Source organism: Harmonia axyridis, chromosome 5 (assembly GCF_914767665.1).
Source record: "Harmonia axyridis chromosome 5, icHarAxyr1.1, whole genome shotgun sequence".
Lineage (NCBI taxonomy): Eukaryota > Metazoa > Arthropoda > Insecta > Coleoptera > Coccinellidae > Harmonia > Harmonia axyridis.
In genome coordinates, this window is record NC_059505.1 from 36,882,394 (window position 1) to 36,902,847 (window position 20,454).

General features: G+C 33.6%; 1 protein-coding gene across 3 annotated transcripts in view; it reads left to right on the forward strand.

Moving 5' to 3' along the window:
• The window catches only part of LOC123680298 (cationic amino acid transporter 3), a 33,483-nt gene extending 13,550 nt beyond the window's left edge, over positions 1-19,933 (forward strand). For 2 of the 3 annotated variants that reach the window (XM_045618119.1, XM_045618120.1), the window contains exons 2-12: positions 7,622-7,847; positions 9,068-9,196; positions 11,480-11,635; positions 13,164-13,268; positions 13,398-13,681; positions 13,737-13,974; positions 14,076-14,178; positions 15,516-15,679; positions 17,995-18,161; positions 19,502-19,610; positions 19,670-19,933. In XM_045618119.1, coding sequence (XP_045474075.1) covers positions 7,622-7,847; positions 9,068-9,196; positions 11,480-11,635; positions 13,164-13,268; positions 13,398-13,681; positions 13,737-13,974; positions 14,076-14,178; positions 15,516-15,679; positions 17,995-18,161; positions 19,502-19,610; positions 19,670-19,815 — 1,827 coding nt within the window. In that variant the 3' untranslated portion in view covers positions 19,816-19,933. Of the gene's footprint in view, positions 1-47; positions 206-7,621; positions 7,848-9,067; positions 9,197-11,479; positions 11,636-13,163; positions 13,269-13,397; positions 13,682-13,736; positions 13,975-14,075; positions 14,179-15,515; positions 15,680-17,994; positions 18,162-19,501; positions 19,611-19,669 lie in introns of those variants that run through there. The other variant, XM_045618118.1, reaches the window with a different exon arrangement.
• The last annotated feature ends 521 nt before the right edge of the window (positions 19,934-20,454 follow it).

The window sequence follows — 20,454 nt, forward strand, 5'->3', positions numbered from 1 at the left end:
TCAAATGTAGATATGGTAGATAGGTTAGATATAAGTACCTACAATCGCTTTTAATAATAATTGCTAAAAAATTAAACGTATCCAACCAGTTCAATGATATAGACTGGTGTCAGTGATTGTTCTTTACACGGTCAAAAGCTTCTGTTCTATATATCGGGCTAACATATGTGTTTGTGATTTCGAGTTTGACCATATACATCTCCAGGTATTTCTTGTGCTGCTATTATAATTTTTTTTGTGATAATTATGGGAGATATAATTTAAATTTATTCAGAATCATTCATTAAATTAATAGTATACTCCATGAGGATTTTCCCAGTTTTTTGTCGTGTTAGGCTACAATTAAAAAAAAAGCTCTGATTTGCTCTCAGGATTTTTAAGTGCTCGTTCAATCATGCGCTCATTGGAGACCACGAGACTCTTGTATGTATTATATGAGATGTGATTTGTTCTAATGTCATTGGTTATTCTAACTTGAATAAAAGTTCTTATGATATATTAGGTGTACAACTTTGCTTCCGCCGTTTCGCAATAAATGGCTGTAGCGGTAAGTGATAGTCGAAATAAATAGATCGTAGATGATATACAATAAGCTTAGGTATTTGTAAACATAACGCCATCGTATATTAGTCGATTTATGTTTGTATCATAAAGTAATTCTCGATTGAATATGTTAACTTACAAGCCAAATTCTCGTCATTCGCGTGAGGTTTTAATTTTCTGCTTTAATTTGAAGAAATCTGCGGCTGGGGCTCATCGAATGCTCTCAAATACCTATGGTCAGACTGCTATTAGTGAAAGAACGTGTCCAGAGTGGTTTCATCTCTTCAAGAACGGTAATTTTGACTTCGAAGACCAGCATGGCGGTGGAAGAGAGAATATTTTCGAAGATGCAGAATTGGAGGCATTACTTGATCAAGACTCGTGTCAAATGCAACAAGAATTGACAGGATCATTGGGAGTGACGCAACAAGCCATTTCAAAACGCCTGAAAATCATGGGAATGATTCAGAAACAAGGAACTTGGGTACCGTACGAGTTTAAGCCGAGAGATGTTGAACGCCGTTTGTTTGCTTATGAACAGCCGCTTGCAAGGCAAAGACGGAAGGGATTTCTGCATCGCATTATGACTGGAGACGAAACATGGATTCATTACGATAACCCCAAGCGCAAAAAAACCTGGGGTATATTCACAGTTCCAAGGTCATACTCAGTATTTGGTGGGACCAGCTCGGCGTAGTGTATTATGAGTTGTTAAAACCGACTGAGACAATCTTAGGCGATCATTATCGAACCCAATTTAGCGTTTGAGCCGAGCATTGACTGACAAGCGCAATAAAAAGAGAGACATGATGAAGTGATTTTACAGCAAGACAATGCTCGACCCCATGTTGCGAAAGTGGTCAAGACATACTTGGAAATGTTGAAATGGAAAGTACTACCTCACCCGCCGTATTCTCCAGACGTTGCTCCCTCGGACTATCACTTGTTTTGATCAATGGCACACGGCCTGAATGACCAGCACTTCTGGTCTTATGAAGAAATGAAAAATTGGATCGATTCGCGGATCGCTTCAATTCGTAAGCTGCCTTAAAGATGGGATAAAGTAGTAGCCAGCGATGGACAATACTTTTAAGTGTAGGTATAACCATTTTTTTACAATGAAGGAATTTCGGAAAAAACAGCTGAAGCGAAGTTTGTACCCCTATGTAGATGAAAAATAAATTGGAAAATCACTCTGGGGTAATGCATTTAATACAATTTCTAAAGTTCTTAATGCTATAAGAATATTTGAATAAAATTCGGTTATAATTCTTAACAAGTATTATTTAATATTAAAATGAATGTACGAAAAGGACAAACATTTCCTTGTTGATTCAGTAGTATCTTTATCAGTGAATTTTCTCACCTTCTATTTTGATTTGTCTGCAACAATGGAATATTCCTTATAATTTAGTCTGTTGCAGTAAATATCAATATTTACCCAATATTTAATATTAATGAATGTTATTTATGAATCTCTCTCGAACTAGCTTTTCTTGGTACCAATTCCAATTTTAAATTGCCAGTTTCTAAATCTTTGGCAACAACGTGATAGGTAGATATGACGTTACTGATAGAAAAGCTTAGTTATCGTTCGAATGACGATTGGGAATGTAAAACAACAAAAGAATATTCCTTCTCCTTGAAATAATGAAAATCATTGTTCGTTCTCAATAATGGTATTGATAAATATAATTCCTTGTTTCAACTTTCAGAAGAGAAGAAAGAAGAAAAGTGTTACTAAAGAATCTATACATTTCTTATCTATGACGTCTGACGTCAAATGGATATTATGTATTCCACTGATTTTGGATAATTCGAAAACTTTAAAACGTTAATGAAAATATCCATGTGCACGTTTCAACAATGAAATAACTCGAAACGTCCGAGATTACTTCAGATAAGATAGTAGTATTGTCAATTCAACTGATACGTTTTTGCAATTGCTTACAAGTCATTCAAAATCAGGTCTAGGTTCAATATTTTTGATTTGTAGTTATCGACTGGTATCTTGGATTCATCGATGATTGAAATCTATGGCAGTTCAGTTTGAATTTGTATTTAGGATTATCTCAAGTATCCATTATCGTCCGAGTATTGTTTTTGAAACAGTGTATACATAGGAGGGACGTCCCCAGTAGGGACCCAAGGAATTCCTTGAAAATATAAAAAGATTATTTTAATTTTTTTCGGAATGTCATTATTGCTTCATTACACCATGTGGTAGTTCGTAGGTTGATGAACTTAAATGTCAATGTTGATTTTGAATTATTCGTAATTACTAAGACTATTTATTAGTGATGCTCGTTTCACAGTGATGAAACATGCAAGCCGGTTAAACCTGCAACTTGGTATTTCAGCGACAAAATTTTGACATCTCCCAAATTCAAGGTACATTAGGAAATAACTACTTATTTGTCAAATAGTCACTTGCAGATCGCATCATGTATGTACACTAATACCTCAGAGTAATAAACATAGATAGAGGGAGCATATGTCATTTTCAGTAAGCAAATTTTGTCCCCAACATGAACTATCAAATTTGACATGAAGCGGAAATGAAAACATATCAGTGATACGATATTTCACTCAATTCGCGAGTTTCTCCACAAGGAACGCACTTCTTATGTCCCATAGTGAATCAACGTTTCATATTAACTTAAAATATATTGAAATGAATACCTAAATAAATCAGAAATTCAGAAAACAAACTTCAAGCTAGCAAAACGACGTAAAACAACCGATGACACTAGGAGAGCAAAAGTTTCCAAACCTTGGATTTCAGCCGGTAGATACAGAAAATGATAAATATTCTGCTTATTATAAATTCGACCATTAGAAAAAATATCGGATTCCAAATATTCAAATTTGCATATTCAATCGGGAATCACTCAAATAAATATATTTCATGAAATATAATATACATTCATAACGATATAGTAAAATTGTAGATTAGAAATTATATTACAATCCGACAACGTAATATAACCATGTTGGGGACATGTAAAATTGCGTATATTTTCTATATATGTTTATTACTCTCTGAGAAAGACTAAAGAGGAATTTAGAACAAAAACAAGTCTCTAGTGATAAATTCAATATCAAAATGATTAATCAAAATTACGGAGCATTCGAGTGCATATTCCTTAAAATGATATCTACAACTAGATGCAGAACATTATTTAAAACTTGTTCGAAATCATGTATCTACAGCCAATCAAAACTCTCAGGAAATAGAATCAGGATCAGATCATTCATCAGATTGAATTCCATCAGCTGTAATCTAGAGAAATAATCTACAAATAATTAACTACAACAATGATGATTTATACTGCCAAAATCAATTAAAAAAATTAGCATGTTCCAATTTAACAGTTTCAAATATTGGGATTTCCCCAGAATTATTGTTTTATGGGATTTCTCAAGCATTATTATATTATTTTACGAAGTCATGTCGGCATGTGACATAATAAGGTACAATGCTTTTGAAAATTCAATAAAAAAATTCAGAAAAGTACTTACTTAAAAGTTTTTGTGGGCATATTCAGTTGAGGTTGAAAAAAATTCACTAATTATTTTAAAGAATAATATAATCTCTTGAATTATAAGGTTTTCGGAATATTTAGTTAATTTATTTATCATTTAATTGTGATGTTTTTGCTCCATTCAGATGTCAAAATGACAACTGATTCAAATAAGCTTCTATGAATATCTATGTCCACCAATTCAAATATTAAATGTCAAAGTGATATCTCATTCATCGAATAAAAAGGCTGAGATATTCATTCTTTACTTGAGCATATAACATGAACGAAAATATGGGAATATTGAAGGGAATTGATTTTGTTCTGATGAAATATTCCTATAGAAGTTGATGCAAACTATAATCATATTATGACGATCTTTGTATGACAGAAACATAAAGAATTAATGATATATTATGAGCGTCTCTAATGATATACTAACGATGTGGAGTAAGGATCAACATAACATTTGTTACAGTCAACAGCTTCTGTACACCTTGAAATAGTTGTGTGTATATATAAACATATTATAGGTATACCTACCTACCTATAATTCTATACCTCGTAATTATTCTGATGTTTTGATTCAGTAGTCGTTGTTCTATCAGAAAATCTATTTTTAAAATATGCAAAACATGTAATTATAACAAATTTAATTCCAATGAACTCTCAATCATTTGCATTTTTGAACAAATTTGCATAATGTTTATTTTCACTTTAGATTTACAATTCTTCATCTGGCATTTGATTATCGAAATCCTAGAATTTCGATACAAACATCATAGTTTTATACTGGGTGTTCTTTAATTCGAGGTAAAGAGGAGAATGAGTTTTCTTGGAAGATTTTAAGTAGAAAGTCCTATAAACATGGGCCCTCATGGGATTGCCTTCGAGGGCGATACAGCGATCATAGCGATCTTCCAACTTTTCGATACCATTTTTGTAGTACGATTTGTCTTTCGCTACAAAATAGGCCTCAGTTTCAGCGATTATTTTTTCATTAGCGCTTAATTTCTTTCCAGCGAGCATTCTTTTGAAGTCTGAGAACAGGAAAAAGTTGCTGGGGGCCAGATCTGGCGAATACGGTGGATGCAGAAGCAATTCGAAGCCCAATTCATGCAATTTTGCCATTGTTTTCATTGATTTGTGACACGGTGCATTGTCCTAATGAAACAGCACCTTTTTCCTTCGAATGGGACCGTTTTTTAACGATTTCATCATTTGAACGATCCAATAACGCTATATACTAATCGCTGTTCATGGTCTGCCAATTTTGGAGGTAATCAATGGATATTATACCTTGCGCATCCCAGAATACTGATGCCATAACCTTGCCAGCTGACTGTTGTGTTTTCCCTCGCTTTGGTTCATCGTGTGCAGTCCACTCAGCTGACTGTCGATTGAACTTTAGAGTGAAATGATGACGCCATGTTCCATCCATTGTCACATATCGACGCAAAAATTCAGGTTTATTGCATTTAAATAGCTACAAAAAATGTTCAGAATTCAGAATCATTAAGACGTTGTTGCTTTCGTTCGATTGTGAGCTCGCGCGGCACCCATTTTACACACAGCTTTCTCATGTACAAATATTCGTCAATGATATGATTACACGTTCAGATAATATCTTCATAATGTCTGCTATCTCGATCAATTTCACTTTACGGTCATTCGAAATTGTTTTGTGAACTATTTTGATTTTTTCGTTGGTGACAGCGTCTTTTGGGCGTCCACTGCGTTCGCCGTCTTCGGTGCTCATTTCACCACATTTAAGCTTTAGCGTCCACTGCGTTCCCAGCACACGAAATTCTTTTTTTTTTCCTTTTTTTTTCAAAAAACAAAAGTAGCTACACTCACAACGCAATATCTCACAAACTAATGGTCGGACTGCTGTCAAATTTTGACACGTACCGTTTGAAGGTTGGTACTAACTTAAAATTATATGGATTTAATACTAGCACCTCCATCTGTGTATCTGACCGGAGACTTTTCAATTGGCCAAATACAGGGTGTTTCTTGTAGTCTTTTGTGATGATTATACCTATTAGTTTATCGAATTTTTTTTAATATTCGCTACAGATTAGATAAATAAGGACCAAAACTTATAATTAAAATCAATTTATTCATAACAGCTTACTGAAAGGATATTTATATTATATTATTATTACTAGAGAATTGTTCGAATTTTTTTTCTCGAAATTGGTAGCAGATACAACAAAACTACAAGTGTAGAAGTGGAGCAAATTTTCTTTTCACATTTTTCTACATTACCAGTTGTTCACAAAAAAAAAAAGTTCTGGATGAAAGAAGTGGGTACTGCTCAAATATGTGGGCAAATTTCACCCTGTAGATTTGCATTCAAAATTAGCATATCACTTTCCCAATATGGTCATAAAATTCGTATTATTTTCTGAAAAAATGAAAATACGAAATTCCAGAATCAGAAGCAACTGACATTATAATTGCCAACACTTAAATCCTTAATTTCCCCATAACTAGAATCCCACAGAGTGGCTACCATAAAATGTTAATGAGTCTCTCATATGTATGCACACCGTGCTTCAAATGAGCTCCAAAACCCTAACAAGGTAATACGTTTAAATCGATGTCAAGGTGATTAAGATAAAATTTAATCCGTTAAGTTTGTGAAATCCAGTCTAGAGCAAGTTTTATCATTGTATTCGTATCATTTTTGTCCTCTCATCCCACCATAATCATCGAATTATACGAATTGTCTAGGTGTCTCTCTATATCGTGTGAAATTTCAGAATTAAGATCCAAGAGCAAACAATGGAATCAACATTTGCAAACATGGAATCATATTATGATCCAATTCAATTACCATTTTTTTCAAATTGACGGTATAAAATCAAATCTTCGACAAACTCGAAACAAACTAATACAGATAAATAAAAAAAATATAGTATACAATATAAGAATGTTTGATCAAGTTTATCATTATCAATTTCTGGGTATTCTTTATTTTATTTCCATTAGGAGCATACGCACTTAAAAATATAAGGAATATACTGACTGAATGAACTTTGTGAAGCGTTTATTTCAAATTTATAAAAATTTGCAACAAAAAAAATATCCCCAAATGATATAGGATCCTTACGAAATATTGGATGATCATTGGTTCCACTACTCTGCAACTTATTCGTCAATTTCAGTTATGAGAAAAGGTTTTACAATAAGAGGTTTCATTTTGATATCGAAAAAAAACGAGTAAATTTATTTCATTGTGAAGAAGAAGGTATGCCATTAACAATGGAAAAAGATATTCAGCCAAATGACCACTATGACTATGGTTTAACCATTTTTGTAGTGAATTTTAACAATTTCACTGCTTTGTTGGAGCGTGTATCATTCCATTTTAAGTATTGGAGTAGTTGTTACTTGTCAAAAGATGACAGCTTCGAAAGTGACAGCTGCCCATAGAGCGAGCTATTCAAAATGAAACCTCTTATTAGAAAACTCAAAGTATATGCCCGCACATATTTATTTCTGTTTTGAGACCATTAAAACCAACGTAGATATATCTTGTCTTCTAGATGGCCAGGAACCTTCTGGCTGCTTTGTCCAGGAAGAAGAGAAACATAGATGGGGCTGATAGTCAACTTGCAAGAGTGTTGAATCTTTTCGATCTCATAGCATTAGGGGTTGGTGCAACTTTAGGTTTAGGAGTGTATGTCTTAGCAGGATCAGTGGCGAAAGATGTTGCTGGACCAGCTGTAGCTATTTCATTTCTTATAGCTGCATTTGCTTCTGCCATTGCCGGTAAGTTTTTTTTGAATTAATGCTGTTGCATTTAGTTTTTATATTATGTCAAGATTTGTTAGGGCTGTTTTTCGCTTTATTGATCGAATTGGTATGCTAGCTCTTTCTATCGCTTCTTGGAAAGTTGGATATTGGAAATAATAAACTGGAATTTTAACAATTTTCTGAATATTTTTGCATATTTGAGAATTCTTTTATCGAAAATATGCAAGCAGTTATGCCTACGAAAACTAGAGCTTATTATTGTTGTCACTGATATGTACAAAATGACCTTTTTAAAATTCAGTTATTTATATCAATTCGTTTGTTATCACAATTTATTTCGCATGAATTCAAAAACCGATAATAATAGACGTTTATTTCTTCAAATGCGAATGTTAAAAACCTGTTTCATGTTTCAAAATAAGAAAATAATTCAACAGCTTGAATTTCCACAATTCGTGATATTCATTTATACTAAAAGTAGCAATAAAATTTTACGTGATCATGATGGAAATCAATTCCGTTTTTTTTCTCATTGTATTTTTTATTGGCATTGATATTTCCAGCGATTGAGAGCGACAAAGCATTAATTAGAGTCGAATAGGATATTATCAATGCACCAACTGCATAATATTTGCAACATTCCGAGATCTACAGGGTGTGGTAGAAAAACCAGATTTTTAGGTTTATCGAAAAAAAAATGAATATTGGGAGAATGCGAATTTACACTTTTTTTATTATTTTATCGTATTGTAGAATATCACGGATCCTTAAAAAAGCAGCTTATTTAGTTGAAATATATCCTTGTTAAGGAAATATTTCACATATTCCAAAAATTTCCAATCCAAAGTTTGAAGACTGCAAATAAATTATGAATTATGAATTATGAAGTATTTCAAGAACTTCTTTTCTTTTTTAAATTTCGTCGCACGCTACTGCCCTTTCTGCAGTTTTGGCAAGTGTCTAAGAGCTGCAGTTCCAATTCTGTTAATAAGAAAAATTTTGAGAGGTATTTTGTTTATTGGTTTTATTAGCGTATGTTTCTTATATAGATACATTTAAGACTGTTTACTTTATCGATTTGAACAGTTTTAATCACTTTATAAACGACTGTAGTGTTGCCTAACCATAACAATAACGACACAATAAAAAATATCATGTATGGGAAACACCAGATAGTTTAGATAATTAGATATAAACTCAAATTTTTCCCAATGTTCACAGTGTTTCTATTTCAGGTTTATGCTATGCAGAATTTGCATCCAGAGTGCCCAAAGCAGGTTCAGCTTATGTTTATAGTTATGTGAGCGTGGGAGAATTTATTGCGTATGTTATTGGATGGAATCTCATTTTGGAGTATGTAATCGGTAAGTGAACTTTGTAAGTAACATTGATAGAAGTAACAGAATAATACACAACCTTCTTATAAAATTTATTCAATGACAAGACACTTCAAAAGCGATGTCTTATGAACAATTGATCGTTGCTTGAAAGGTCACTTGTTGGCTACAATTATTATTGTCAAATAAGGAGAAGGAATGAAGAAATAAGACATTGAAAAAATGTATTTGTTAAAACAGGAAGAATTGAGGTACGAAGCTATCTGGTATGACAGATATAACAAAATTTAATGATACATTGATGATAAATCAAGCATCGAGTAACAGTCTACGAATTAGAAACCTCTGAAGATGTTTATTGCAGTAGTTATCGAAACGTCAAGAGAAAAATCACTGCAAAGAGTCCAGAATTTTCTAATTCTGGAAACTTTTTTCAACTACTCAAAAAGTATATTAATCATTTATTTGTCTTGAATTTTGTTATTAGATAGTAACGGGTGTTTTTTTTCGAGGTATATAACTTTAAGTTGGCATTACTATTCAAGATGGCGACCGATTTAACAGCTGTTAAGTGATTTATTCTCATTTTGGTTTGGCAATTCATCATGAATAGACTCACGCCTGAACAACGCTTGCAAAAAGTGCAATTTTATTTCGAAAATAATGTTTCTGTGCGGAATACGTATCGCGCACTACGTCCATTTTATTTTGTTTAGCGATGAAGCCCACTTCTGGTTGAATGGCTACGTCAACAAACAAAACTGCCGCATTTGGAGTGAAGCTAATCCTCAAGTGTATGTCGAAACACCGTTACATCCAGAAAAACTGACTGTTTGGTGCGCTTTATGGGCTGGTGGAATCATTGGTCCGTACTTCTTCAAAAACGATGATGGCCAGAACGTTACAGTCAATGGTGATCGGTATAGAGCCATGATTACTAACTTTTTCATTCCTGAATTGAACAACCATGATGTCCAGGAGCTGAGGTTCCAACAAGACGGCGCACATGTCACACAGCTCGTGAAATACACGTTTGGTGACCGCCTAATTTCACGTTTTGGACCTGTGAATTGGCCTCCAAGATCTTGTGATTTAACACCGCTAGACTACTTTCTGTGGGGCTATGTAAAGTCATTGGTCTATGCGTATAAGCCACAAACCCTTGACCATTTGGAAGACAACATTCGCCATGTTATTGCCGATATACGGCCACAAATGTTGGAAAAAGTCATCTAAAATTGGACATCCAGATTGGACTACATCCGAGCCAGCCGTGGCGGTCATATGCCAGAAATCATATTTAAAATGTAATGCCACAAGATTATCTTGCGGATAAATAAAATTCATGTTAATCGAATAATCCATCGTTGTTTTATTGCAATTCAAAGTTCTATAGCTCTAAAAAAAACACCCTTTACCTGGTATAGAATTAGAGTTAGAGCCCTGTGGGGCTGATTGCATTGACGAGAGACCTTAAAAGACATCAATCAAGGATATTACGACAATAATTATAAAACTGAAATAAAGTCGACAAATAAGAAATTAAACAAAATCTTAAAAACACACAATAAATAACAGCAATAAGAATCATCGAGCATTCTTATTTGCACATCAAATAGCATCACTAGCAAATAGTGAGATCAGAATGTGATTAATATCAGCTGCACTGAATGAATCTCAACGATAAAAAAAATTCAATTCGACTGGCATTAAATCATGGTAAACTTGGTGAAAGATTACCTGAATAAATGAGGGTTCGATAAACTTTGTTTTACATTGATCTGGACGTCAGAGTGTCTACTCACAAATTTTTTCACCTCACCTGTTCTTTGCGTAAGCTGACTTGAAGACCTTGAACAAATTACAACCCGTTTTAAATAATTTTGCAGATCTGGTCAATATCAAATAGCGGTAAATTTGTTTATGTTATTCATAAATGTGATCTAGTTATGTAGATGAGATACTGTTATTATTGATTTATGTTTGAAGGCTTCTTTTCTCCAGATCATAAAGACATCTTCTTTATACGTGGGAATGCTGACCTTAATTTGTTTTGTTTTCTCTAATGTGTGAATGTTATGACATTCGAAATACTACTTAAGTAAATTTCGTGAATAATTTTAATTTTAAGGTGAAAAACAGAAATGTGATTACTTTCAATAAAAGTATGATAACAATAGAATAAATTATCAAAATACCAAATCGTGCTATTTTGGTATATGTCAAGACTAGATGCGTATTCTTACTATTTGATAGATTTGATATTTGAAAGAGAATTTAAGATGAAAAAACATTCATTTTTAATTTCAGGAACAGCAAGTGTGGCCAGAGGTTTCACGAATTATTTGGATACTCTAATTGATCATAAAATCAATAGTACATTGACAGAATGGCTACCAATACACGTGAATTTCTTATCTTCTTATCCTGATTTTGTGTCATTTTTCCTTGTCATAATACTCACAGGTGAGTTTTTAAAATTCTGTTATACTATTAATGGAAAAAAAATTGCGTATTCTCAATAAGAATATTTGTAATGGCTATTTCAACAATGATAAGATATTCTGACATTCCACAAATGCAGCTTATTTTATATTGCACTTCATTAAATTCAAATATTTGCTGCAATTTATTCTGAGAAATGTGCTGAAACAAAATTACGAAATTACATAGACGTACAGTTTTGCTTCAACCGTTTTTTTCCCGAAATTCGAGGCTTTATTGTAAAAATTGGTTATACATTTATGATTCAAAGTATTGTCCATCGCTGGCCACTACTTTCTCATATTTTTCGGGCATCGTACGAATCCCGAGTTGAAAAAATTGATCATCTTTTGAAGCGATCCACGAATCGATCCAATTTTTTACTTCTTCATAAGACCGGAAGAAGAACCTGGTCAGACAGGCCGTGTGCCATTGATCGAAACAAGTGAGTGTGTGAAGGAGCAACGTCTGGAGAATACGGCAGATGGGGAAGAACTTCCCATTTCAACGTTTCCAAGTATGTCTTGACCACATTCGGAACATGAGGTCTAGCGTTGTCATGATGTAAAATCACTTTTTCATGTCTCTCGTTGAATTGCGCTCGTTTGTCTTTCAATGCTCGGCTCAAATGCATTAATTGCGTTCGATAACGATTGCCTGTAATTGTTTCAATCGATTTTAACAACTCATAGTATACTACGCTAAGCACGTCCCACCAAACACTGAGCATGACCTTGGATCGTGAATATTCGGTTTAGCCGTCGACGTGGAAGCATGGCCGAGGTATCCCCATGATTTTCTGCTCTTGAGATTATCGTAATGAACCCATTTTTCGTCTCCAGCCACAACGATGCAGAGAACCCTTCCGTCTTTTCCTTGCAAGCAGTTGTTCACAAGCAAACAATCGCCGTTCAACATCTCTTGGCTTCAACTCGTACGGCACACAATTTCCTTGTTTCTGAATCATTCCCATGACTTTCAGGTGTTTTGATATGGCTTGTTGCGTCACTCCCATTGATCGTGCCAATTCTTGTTGCGTTTGACATGACTCTTGATCAAGTAATGTCTCCAATTCTGCATCTTCGAAAAACTCTCTTGCACCGCCTTTCTGGTCTTCGACGTCAAAATCACCGTTCTTGAAGTGTTGAAACCACTCTCGGCACGTTCTTTCACTAATAGCTGCCTCACCATAGGTATTTGAGAGCATTCGATGTGCCTCAGCCGCTGATTTCTTCATATTAAAGCAGAAAATTAAAATCTCCCACAAATGGCGAGAATTTGGCTCGTAAGCTGACATGCTTAATCGAGAATAATTTTATGATGCAGACACAAATCGACTAATATTTCGATGGCGTCATGTTTACAGATACCTAAGCTTATTGTATGACTACCACCTACCGCTACAGTCATCCGATGCAAAACGGTGGAAGCAAAGTTGTTCTCCTAACAGTCTGAAAATAATATTATTTGAAAGAATATAAACGCTACAATAATATAAATCTTTTTTCAGTTTTACTTGGTGTTGGTGTAAAAGAGTCAACAAAGTTCAACAATGCTTTTACTGTTTTGAATCTAGCTACATTAGCTGTTGTGCTTGTAGGAGCTGGAAGTAGAGGTAGGTTTTCATTTTTAATTTTTTTCTCAGTACTCTATTCTTGATCTTATCTCGATGTCTGGGTCTAGATTGAGTCTGGATTTTTTGGAAATGGCAATATTTTGAGAGCTACCTCTCTTCTATTTTCAGCTGACACTGCCAACTGGCAGATTCGCAAAGAAGACATACCAGATTACGTTAAAAAACCAGGAGAAGGAGGTTACTTCCCCTATGGCTTTGCTGGTATTATGGCTGGAGCTGCCAAATGCTTCTATGGCTTCGTAGGTTTTGATGCCATAGCTACCACAGGCGAAGAAGCCAAAAATCCTCAACGTGACATACCACTGGCTATCGTCGTATCGTTGCTCATCATTTTCAGCGCTTACTTTGGCATTTCTACCGTCATAACTCTGGCGTTGCCATATTACGAGCAAGTAAGAGATTCCAGATTTTTTTTTCCTTTTTCCTATCTTACATTTGTTCTTAAAGGACAAAGAGGCCCCCTTGCCTGTGCTTTTTGACCATCTGGAGTGGCCTGTTCTAAAGTGGATTGTAACTGTTGGTGCAATGTGCGCCCTAAGTACAAGTCTCTTAGGAGCCATGTTTCCTCTACCACGTGTGTTGTACGCTATGGGAGATGATGGTGTAATCTTCAGGGGTTTGGCCACGGTTCATCCAAGATTCAAGACACCGCTATTGGCTACTGCGATCTCAGGATTGCTGGCAGGTAGGTTTGATTTCAGTCAAGTAGAACTAACTAAAGAAATAAAGCAGGAAATTTAGTACATTGAATAGTTGAAGATTTTGTAAGAAGTTGGTTATTTTCAGGAATAATGGCAACCATTTTCAATTTGGAACAGCTGATCGATATGATGTCCATAGGAACTCTCATGGCTTACTCGATCGTTGCTATTTGTGTCTTGATTCTTAGGTAATATATTTTATAGTATACTTATTCTTTTGTGATAGTTGTGAGCTCTTTGGTTTGAAGTTATACTGAGATTTCCAATATTCGATAACATTCATGAGCCTCATTTTTAGTACGTAGAAATGTCAGTCGCTGCCAGTTGTGTTATTTTGTCTTGGCAAAAAATCTTCAATAACGTTTATTGAATATTCGAAAATTCTAAGAAAATAATATTAGGTGTATAAATTTGCTTCCGCCGTTTTGCAATAGTTGGCTGTAGCGGTGAATAAATAGTTCGTAGATGTCATACAATAAGCTTAGATATTTGTAAATATAACGCTATCGAAATATTAGTCGATTTGTGTCTGTATCATAAAGTTATTCTCGATTTGTCGTCGTTTGCGGGAGCATTTAATTTTCTGCTTTAATATGAAGAATCTGCGGCTGAGGCTCATCGAATGCTCTCAAATACTTATGATGAGGCTGCTATTAGTGGAAGAACGTGCCGAAAGCGGTTTCAACGCTTCAATAATGTGTCTCGATCAATGGCACACGTACTGGCTGACCAGCACTTCTTGTTTTATGAAGAAGTAAGAAATTGGATCGATTCGTGGATCGCTTCAAAAGATCACCAGTTTTTTCAACGCGGAATTTATACGCTGCCCGAAAGATGTGAGAAAGTAGTGGCCAACGATGGACAATACTTTTGAATAATTAATGTAGCCTATTACCTATTTTTCACAATACCTGTTTTTCACAATAAAGCCTCGAATTTCGAAAAAATATGGCGGAAACAAAGTTGTACGCCTATGTATTTTTATAGCAACTTATGTACATACTTATTCAGATCTCTAAAACAAATTGAGACAACAGATTTTTTCAAGGAACTAATAAAATTACAGTATTTATAGAAAACTCTGTGTTAATAATAATATGAACATGAGTTTATAATTATAGCTATTTCTATCGTGGAATCTTTTCGTATCGAGGGAATAACAGCTATTATTGCCGCACTTTATACAGGGTGTTATATTAAGAATGTCCAATCTCTAAATTTTAGAGATTCTAGAGCTAAATTAGAGTAGGTACCAATTGGATACTCCTATGTTCAATTTTCAAATTTAAATTGTAAAACCATACAAAATATTGCGAAAATCAAAATATATATTCAAAACTTAAAACATCCATAAACTTGCAATATTTGTATGAGGCATTTTGGGCAGAATCCTCATATTTGGAGAAATAGAATCACCCTGTATATACAAATATCTCATTAATTAGTGATTTTTAGTGTTATTTGTCAATAATATTGAATTATTCTCTTGGTTGATTGAATTATAATTAGATTTATTCTGTTCTAGGTATGAACCGTCCGATAGCAATAAAAAATATTTAGCAAACTTGGAAATGCAGAATAAAGATCTTGGATTTTTTTCGCTTTTCAAGTTGGCATTCAATTTGAATAACAATAAGGAAGTGAGTTTAACTACATCTTTGTTGGCCAAATGGGCAATCGCATTTTTCAGTAAGTTACATATATATCTGCTTATCAAAACTTCTGAATTTCGATCGAATATAGGGTGTACCACCATTGAAGTGATGCTCTATTACAGTAACCAGTGAAATTTTCAATTTTTTTTTACGCAGTTGTAGTATCATTAGAATCCATTAGAGTAGGGCTGCCATACGTCCCGGTACGCCGGGACATGTCCCGGTTTGGACCATTGTGTCCCCGTGTCCCGGTTAGTTATTCAATTGTCCCGGTCAGTAATTTGACCGTTATGAGATTCATATTTGCTTATATAGAGTAGGTGAGACAAAATTTGTTTTCATGGAATCTCAACGGATTCCAGTAATCATTAATCTGAAATGCTGTTTCTGATGCTCAAACATTATTTTTCAGAAACCGAAGGATTGAAAATAAAATTATTAAAATTGGACACATAGCCAAATAAATCGTCTTATAGAATCACTTTATTTTGTATTGAATCCTTAGAAAACCGTAATATTTCCATATAAATTATTTTCGCTGTCAGTGCGGATAACACAAATAGGTACTTATTTCGAAGTAAAATAAAGGTTAGTTTTTTTAATTAGAAGAGATTTTTTCCGAAGGCAACGAAACTATCGGTTGTCCAGCGCATAGACTTCACAATACTGCTTCCACTTCCGCCGATATGATGTCAATTTCTGTGCAGTCTATTGGTCTTAATATTTTCAAATATTTTTCGATATTTTCTCTAAGGGTCGAACGATAAAAGGTTTTCGTGAGTATGCAATGTACCTTCTTATTCTAGAAATCGATGGCTTTCACTACTTCTAGCTATTGAACGCTTGCTGAAGCTATGGGTGTCATTGAAAAAAATTTTCTTAGCTGAAAAAAAGGCCTTTAAAGCTGTAACCGTTTTTTTTTACTCTTTATAAGAACTTTATACTCATTTTCTACACAGTCAAGCATTTCTAATTGACAAACCGATTGAAAGCATTGGAAAATCATTAATTAGGTACTGTTATTAAAGTAAAAATTAATTGAGGATAGATACTAAGAGTTGAATGGAATATTACTGAATAAATGTTTTGGGAACCAAACAAGACAAGTCTATAACAAACTAAAGAATGCTAGCACGATGAATACAATGCAATAAATTAAATTTGACAGTGAAGTCAGAGATTTTTCACAACACCCGTTATCTCGAATATAATGGCCAATGACAAAATTCGATATATTTGTATGAATGTTTTTGAATGCTGTTCCTTAATTAAATCTAGTAGAAGAATCTGTTGTATATTGAATGGGAAAGATTTCACGCTCGAAGATTCCGTTTATGAAAAATTTAAGTACCTATTTGAATTCTTTTATTTTCGCAGAAATTTCAGATGAGTGGAAAGCTAAAAAACGATAAATAGATGTCATTTCTCAATAAAACAAGAGAACATGAAATAAAGACCAATCTCATTAAATGTGCCTATATATTCTCGCAATTCTGGAACCCGTTCATGTGGAACGGGTGTTTTCTTTTTTATGAGATCTTAACAGTGGTTTAAGAACGAAATGCATCAAGCACAGTAAGCACAGTGGAGAGCATAATTCAAGTTATTCATAATTATAAAATGACATACGTAGAATATTATAATTAGGTATATGAGAAAAAATTACTTGAAAAGGCCCAAACTTTGAAATTTATAAATGGGCACTGAGAATTAAGCCTAAAAAAACGGTACCATACCAACTTGTTCATTGTTGCGACTTTATGTCGTTTTTATTGCGAGTTGATATTATTTTTGTTCTTTATAAATTATTTGGGATATGTCCGAATGAATCTTATTTTATTGGAGAATGTGTTATAATTCAACGTGCAAAAACCCTGGATTATTATTAACTGAATACCTCTCAGATGAGGTTTTAATTTTTGTGTAGTATTTCAACCTATTTCTGTTTCTCTTGTCCCGGTCGATGTTCCAACATTTATGGCAGCCCTACATTAGAGCCATATTCTCAAATTGTTTGGAAATCCACAGGCTGTACCAAAAAAGTGCGAATTACCTAACTTATGTTTTTTTTTATGGAACACCCTATTTTTTATTTAATTTTCAGATTGCTTGGAATAAATGAACCAAAGTTTGTTCGAAATTTCAGAATCTTAAAACTTTTTTGAGCTTAACCATACAACAGAGCATGGCGTCAATGGTGGAACACTCTGTATAATAGATGTCATAGGTTAAAATCGACTGAAATTTTTTCTAATTTGATGTTATTGTTACTAATTTTATCTACAACTAGTAGAACTAATCCTTATCTGTCTCTATTGTGTATATTCATTATATGTATTTTTTTTTCAGGTCTTCTATCTGTTGCGTTCTGTTCTATCTTGGCGTCTTCAGCGAATAAAATTAGACCATCTGAACCACTAATATTCATTTCCTTCATTTTGGTATCAGTAGCTCTTCTGGTCAATATATGTATAATTGGACGACAACCTATTGATGACATACAACTTTCTTTCAAAGTGAGTAGAATATTTGTGGCTTCTGATTAGAATGGATTGATGTTAATGGTTTTATAGATCTTTTCAAATATACTTGTTTCTCCTTTAGTATACAGGTTGTTCCTAAACTATCATAACAGAAAATCAGAGGAAAACACTGGAGAGAAGTCATTTCAACTTATCAAAATCAACCCATCTAGATAATAACTCTTTCAACGTTGATCTTTTGACGAATTTTCTCAAAAAATGAATTTTTCACACGTAAATGAAAGAGCAAAAATTGCAAGAAAATAAGACATGATTGTAAAGGAGGCTCAATCCTTTCATTCTTTTCCTTTTGATCTTCATTATATATATAGTTAATGAAAAAGAATATAGTCTATAGTTATTTTCTGCAGGTCCATGGGTCTATAGGTATTGTCTATAGGTCTATGGGTCTATAGATATGACTATTGGTATTGAAAGCATAACATCAGAAGAAATTAATTTTCTTTTCACCTGCATATGTCCATTTGTTGAGTTATTATAAAACTCATTTTATTCTGATTCAGTATGAACACGCACAATTTCGGTAAAATATGTAGAATCATCAAATTTTCGAAAAAAAATCATAATTTAATTTATTTTTAGTTTTATAACTGTTGTTTTTCACCTATAACTACCGAGTAAAATATGTAGAATCATCAAATTTTCGAAAAAAAATCATAATTTAATTTATTTTTAGTTTTATAACTGTTGTTTTTCACCTATAACTACCGAGTTTCATTTGATCGAATTTTTTAATTGATGATGAGAAATAACCAATTCATTTTGCTGTATATTCGAAACCATTAGGTCGATTAAAGTTATTATTATTAATTAATATTCCTATAAACTCACATCTAATATCCATGCTATCAGTCTGTAGTTTATGAACAGCTGTATAAATCCTTGATTTTAGTTGTGATAAATTTATGGTTATTGATTGTAATTCATTGAACTAGATAGAACTTTCTATTTCAGTTGTAACGTTTTGAATCTTTTATAGCTTCATCAATCAAGAAAAATATGTATGTAGGTTATTTCCTTGAGAATTTTCTTTTATTTACGAGAGTATCAGTTTTTTATTTATTGCTCATTTGGGAAGACATATTCAGAACAGAAATATTAACGTAGTTGTTCAACATGTTAGTTACAAGAGCTGTTGTTTTTTCAAATTTTCTGTTTTTCTGTAAAGCATCATTAAGAGCGCAAAATTTAAATTATACATGAATATTATAAGAGAGAGAACAACGTCACAGTTAGATTTAGAACTAAACAGAATATATCACATAATATGGTTGAGTTTAGCCTTGTTCTGATGATTACAATGATATTCTCAGGTTCCTTGGGTTCCTTTGGTTCCATGCTTGTGTGTAATGATCAACTTTTATTTGATGCTTGAACTAGACTGGCAAACTTGGGTCAGATTTGCAGTTTGGTTGGCGATAGGTGATTATAATAGTTCTTATATAGTTCTTGAGGTTATAACTAACATTTCTTCGTTTCAGGTTTTGTTATATACTTCTTTTATGGCATAAGCCATAGTACAGAAGGCCTCCGACAAGAAAAAGAACTTGAAATTTCAAGGGACAATGGGAATAAAAACAATGGACAACATTCAAATGGCGAACAAAAAATATCATCGTACCTTTGAGTATTTTTGTTTTGTATTATGTTGAATGACTTACTCAATTCCAAAAGATTGTGATACTTCTTTACTATAACACTTTAATTTATTGATTGATATATTTTTGAATATAAGATTAAAAGTATTTTTTTTTAATTGCCACCTTACAAATCTGGAGAATACGTCAATTGGCAAAACAGGCATATCACGCTTCCAATTAATACCTATACAAGTTGAAAGTATATATTTTTTTAACTGACAAAGAAAATGCAACACCCAGAAGGAGCTGTTAAAATTTAATTTTTTTTTGCCAAGGAGTAAATGATTGAAGTTTGGATAAAAAAACGAAGGGTTTACAATTTTTTTTTATAAATTTGTTAATAATGTGTTTGTCCACCGCGATTATCTATAAACTCCCCAACACGTCCCGGCATTGATGCAATAAGATGGTCTTTTTCTTCCGGAGGGATACTATCCCAAGCTACCTGTACTTCATGTCTCAGAGCCGCCAAAGTTCATGGGGGCTGGGGTAAATTTCTAAACCTTCTACCCATTATGTCCCAAACATGCTCTATGGGCGAAAGATCCGAGGATCTTTCTCCCATCTAACTCTGGTAATATGGGGTCAGGCATTATCTTGCTGAAATATTGGAACTCGGGCAGGTT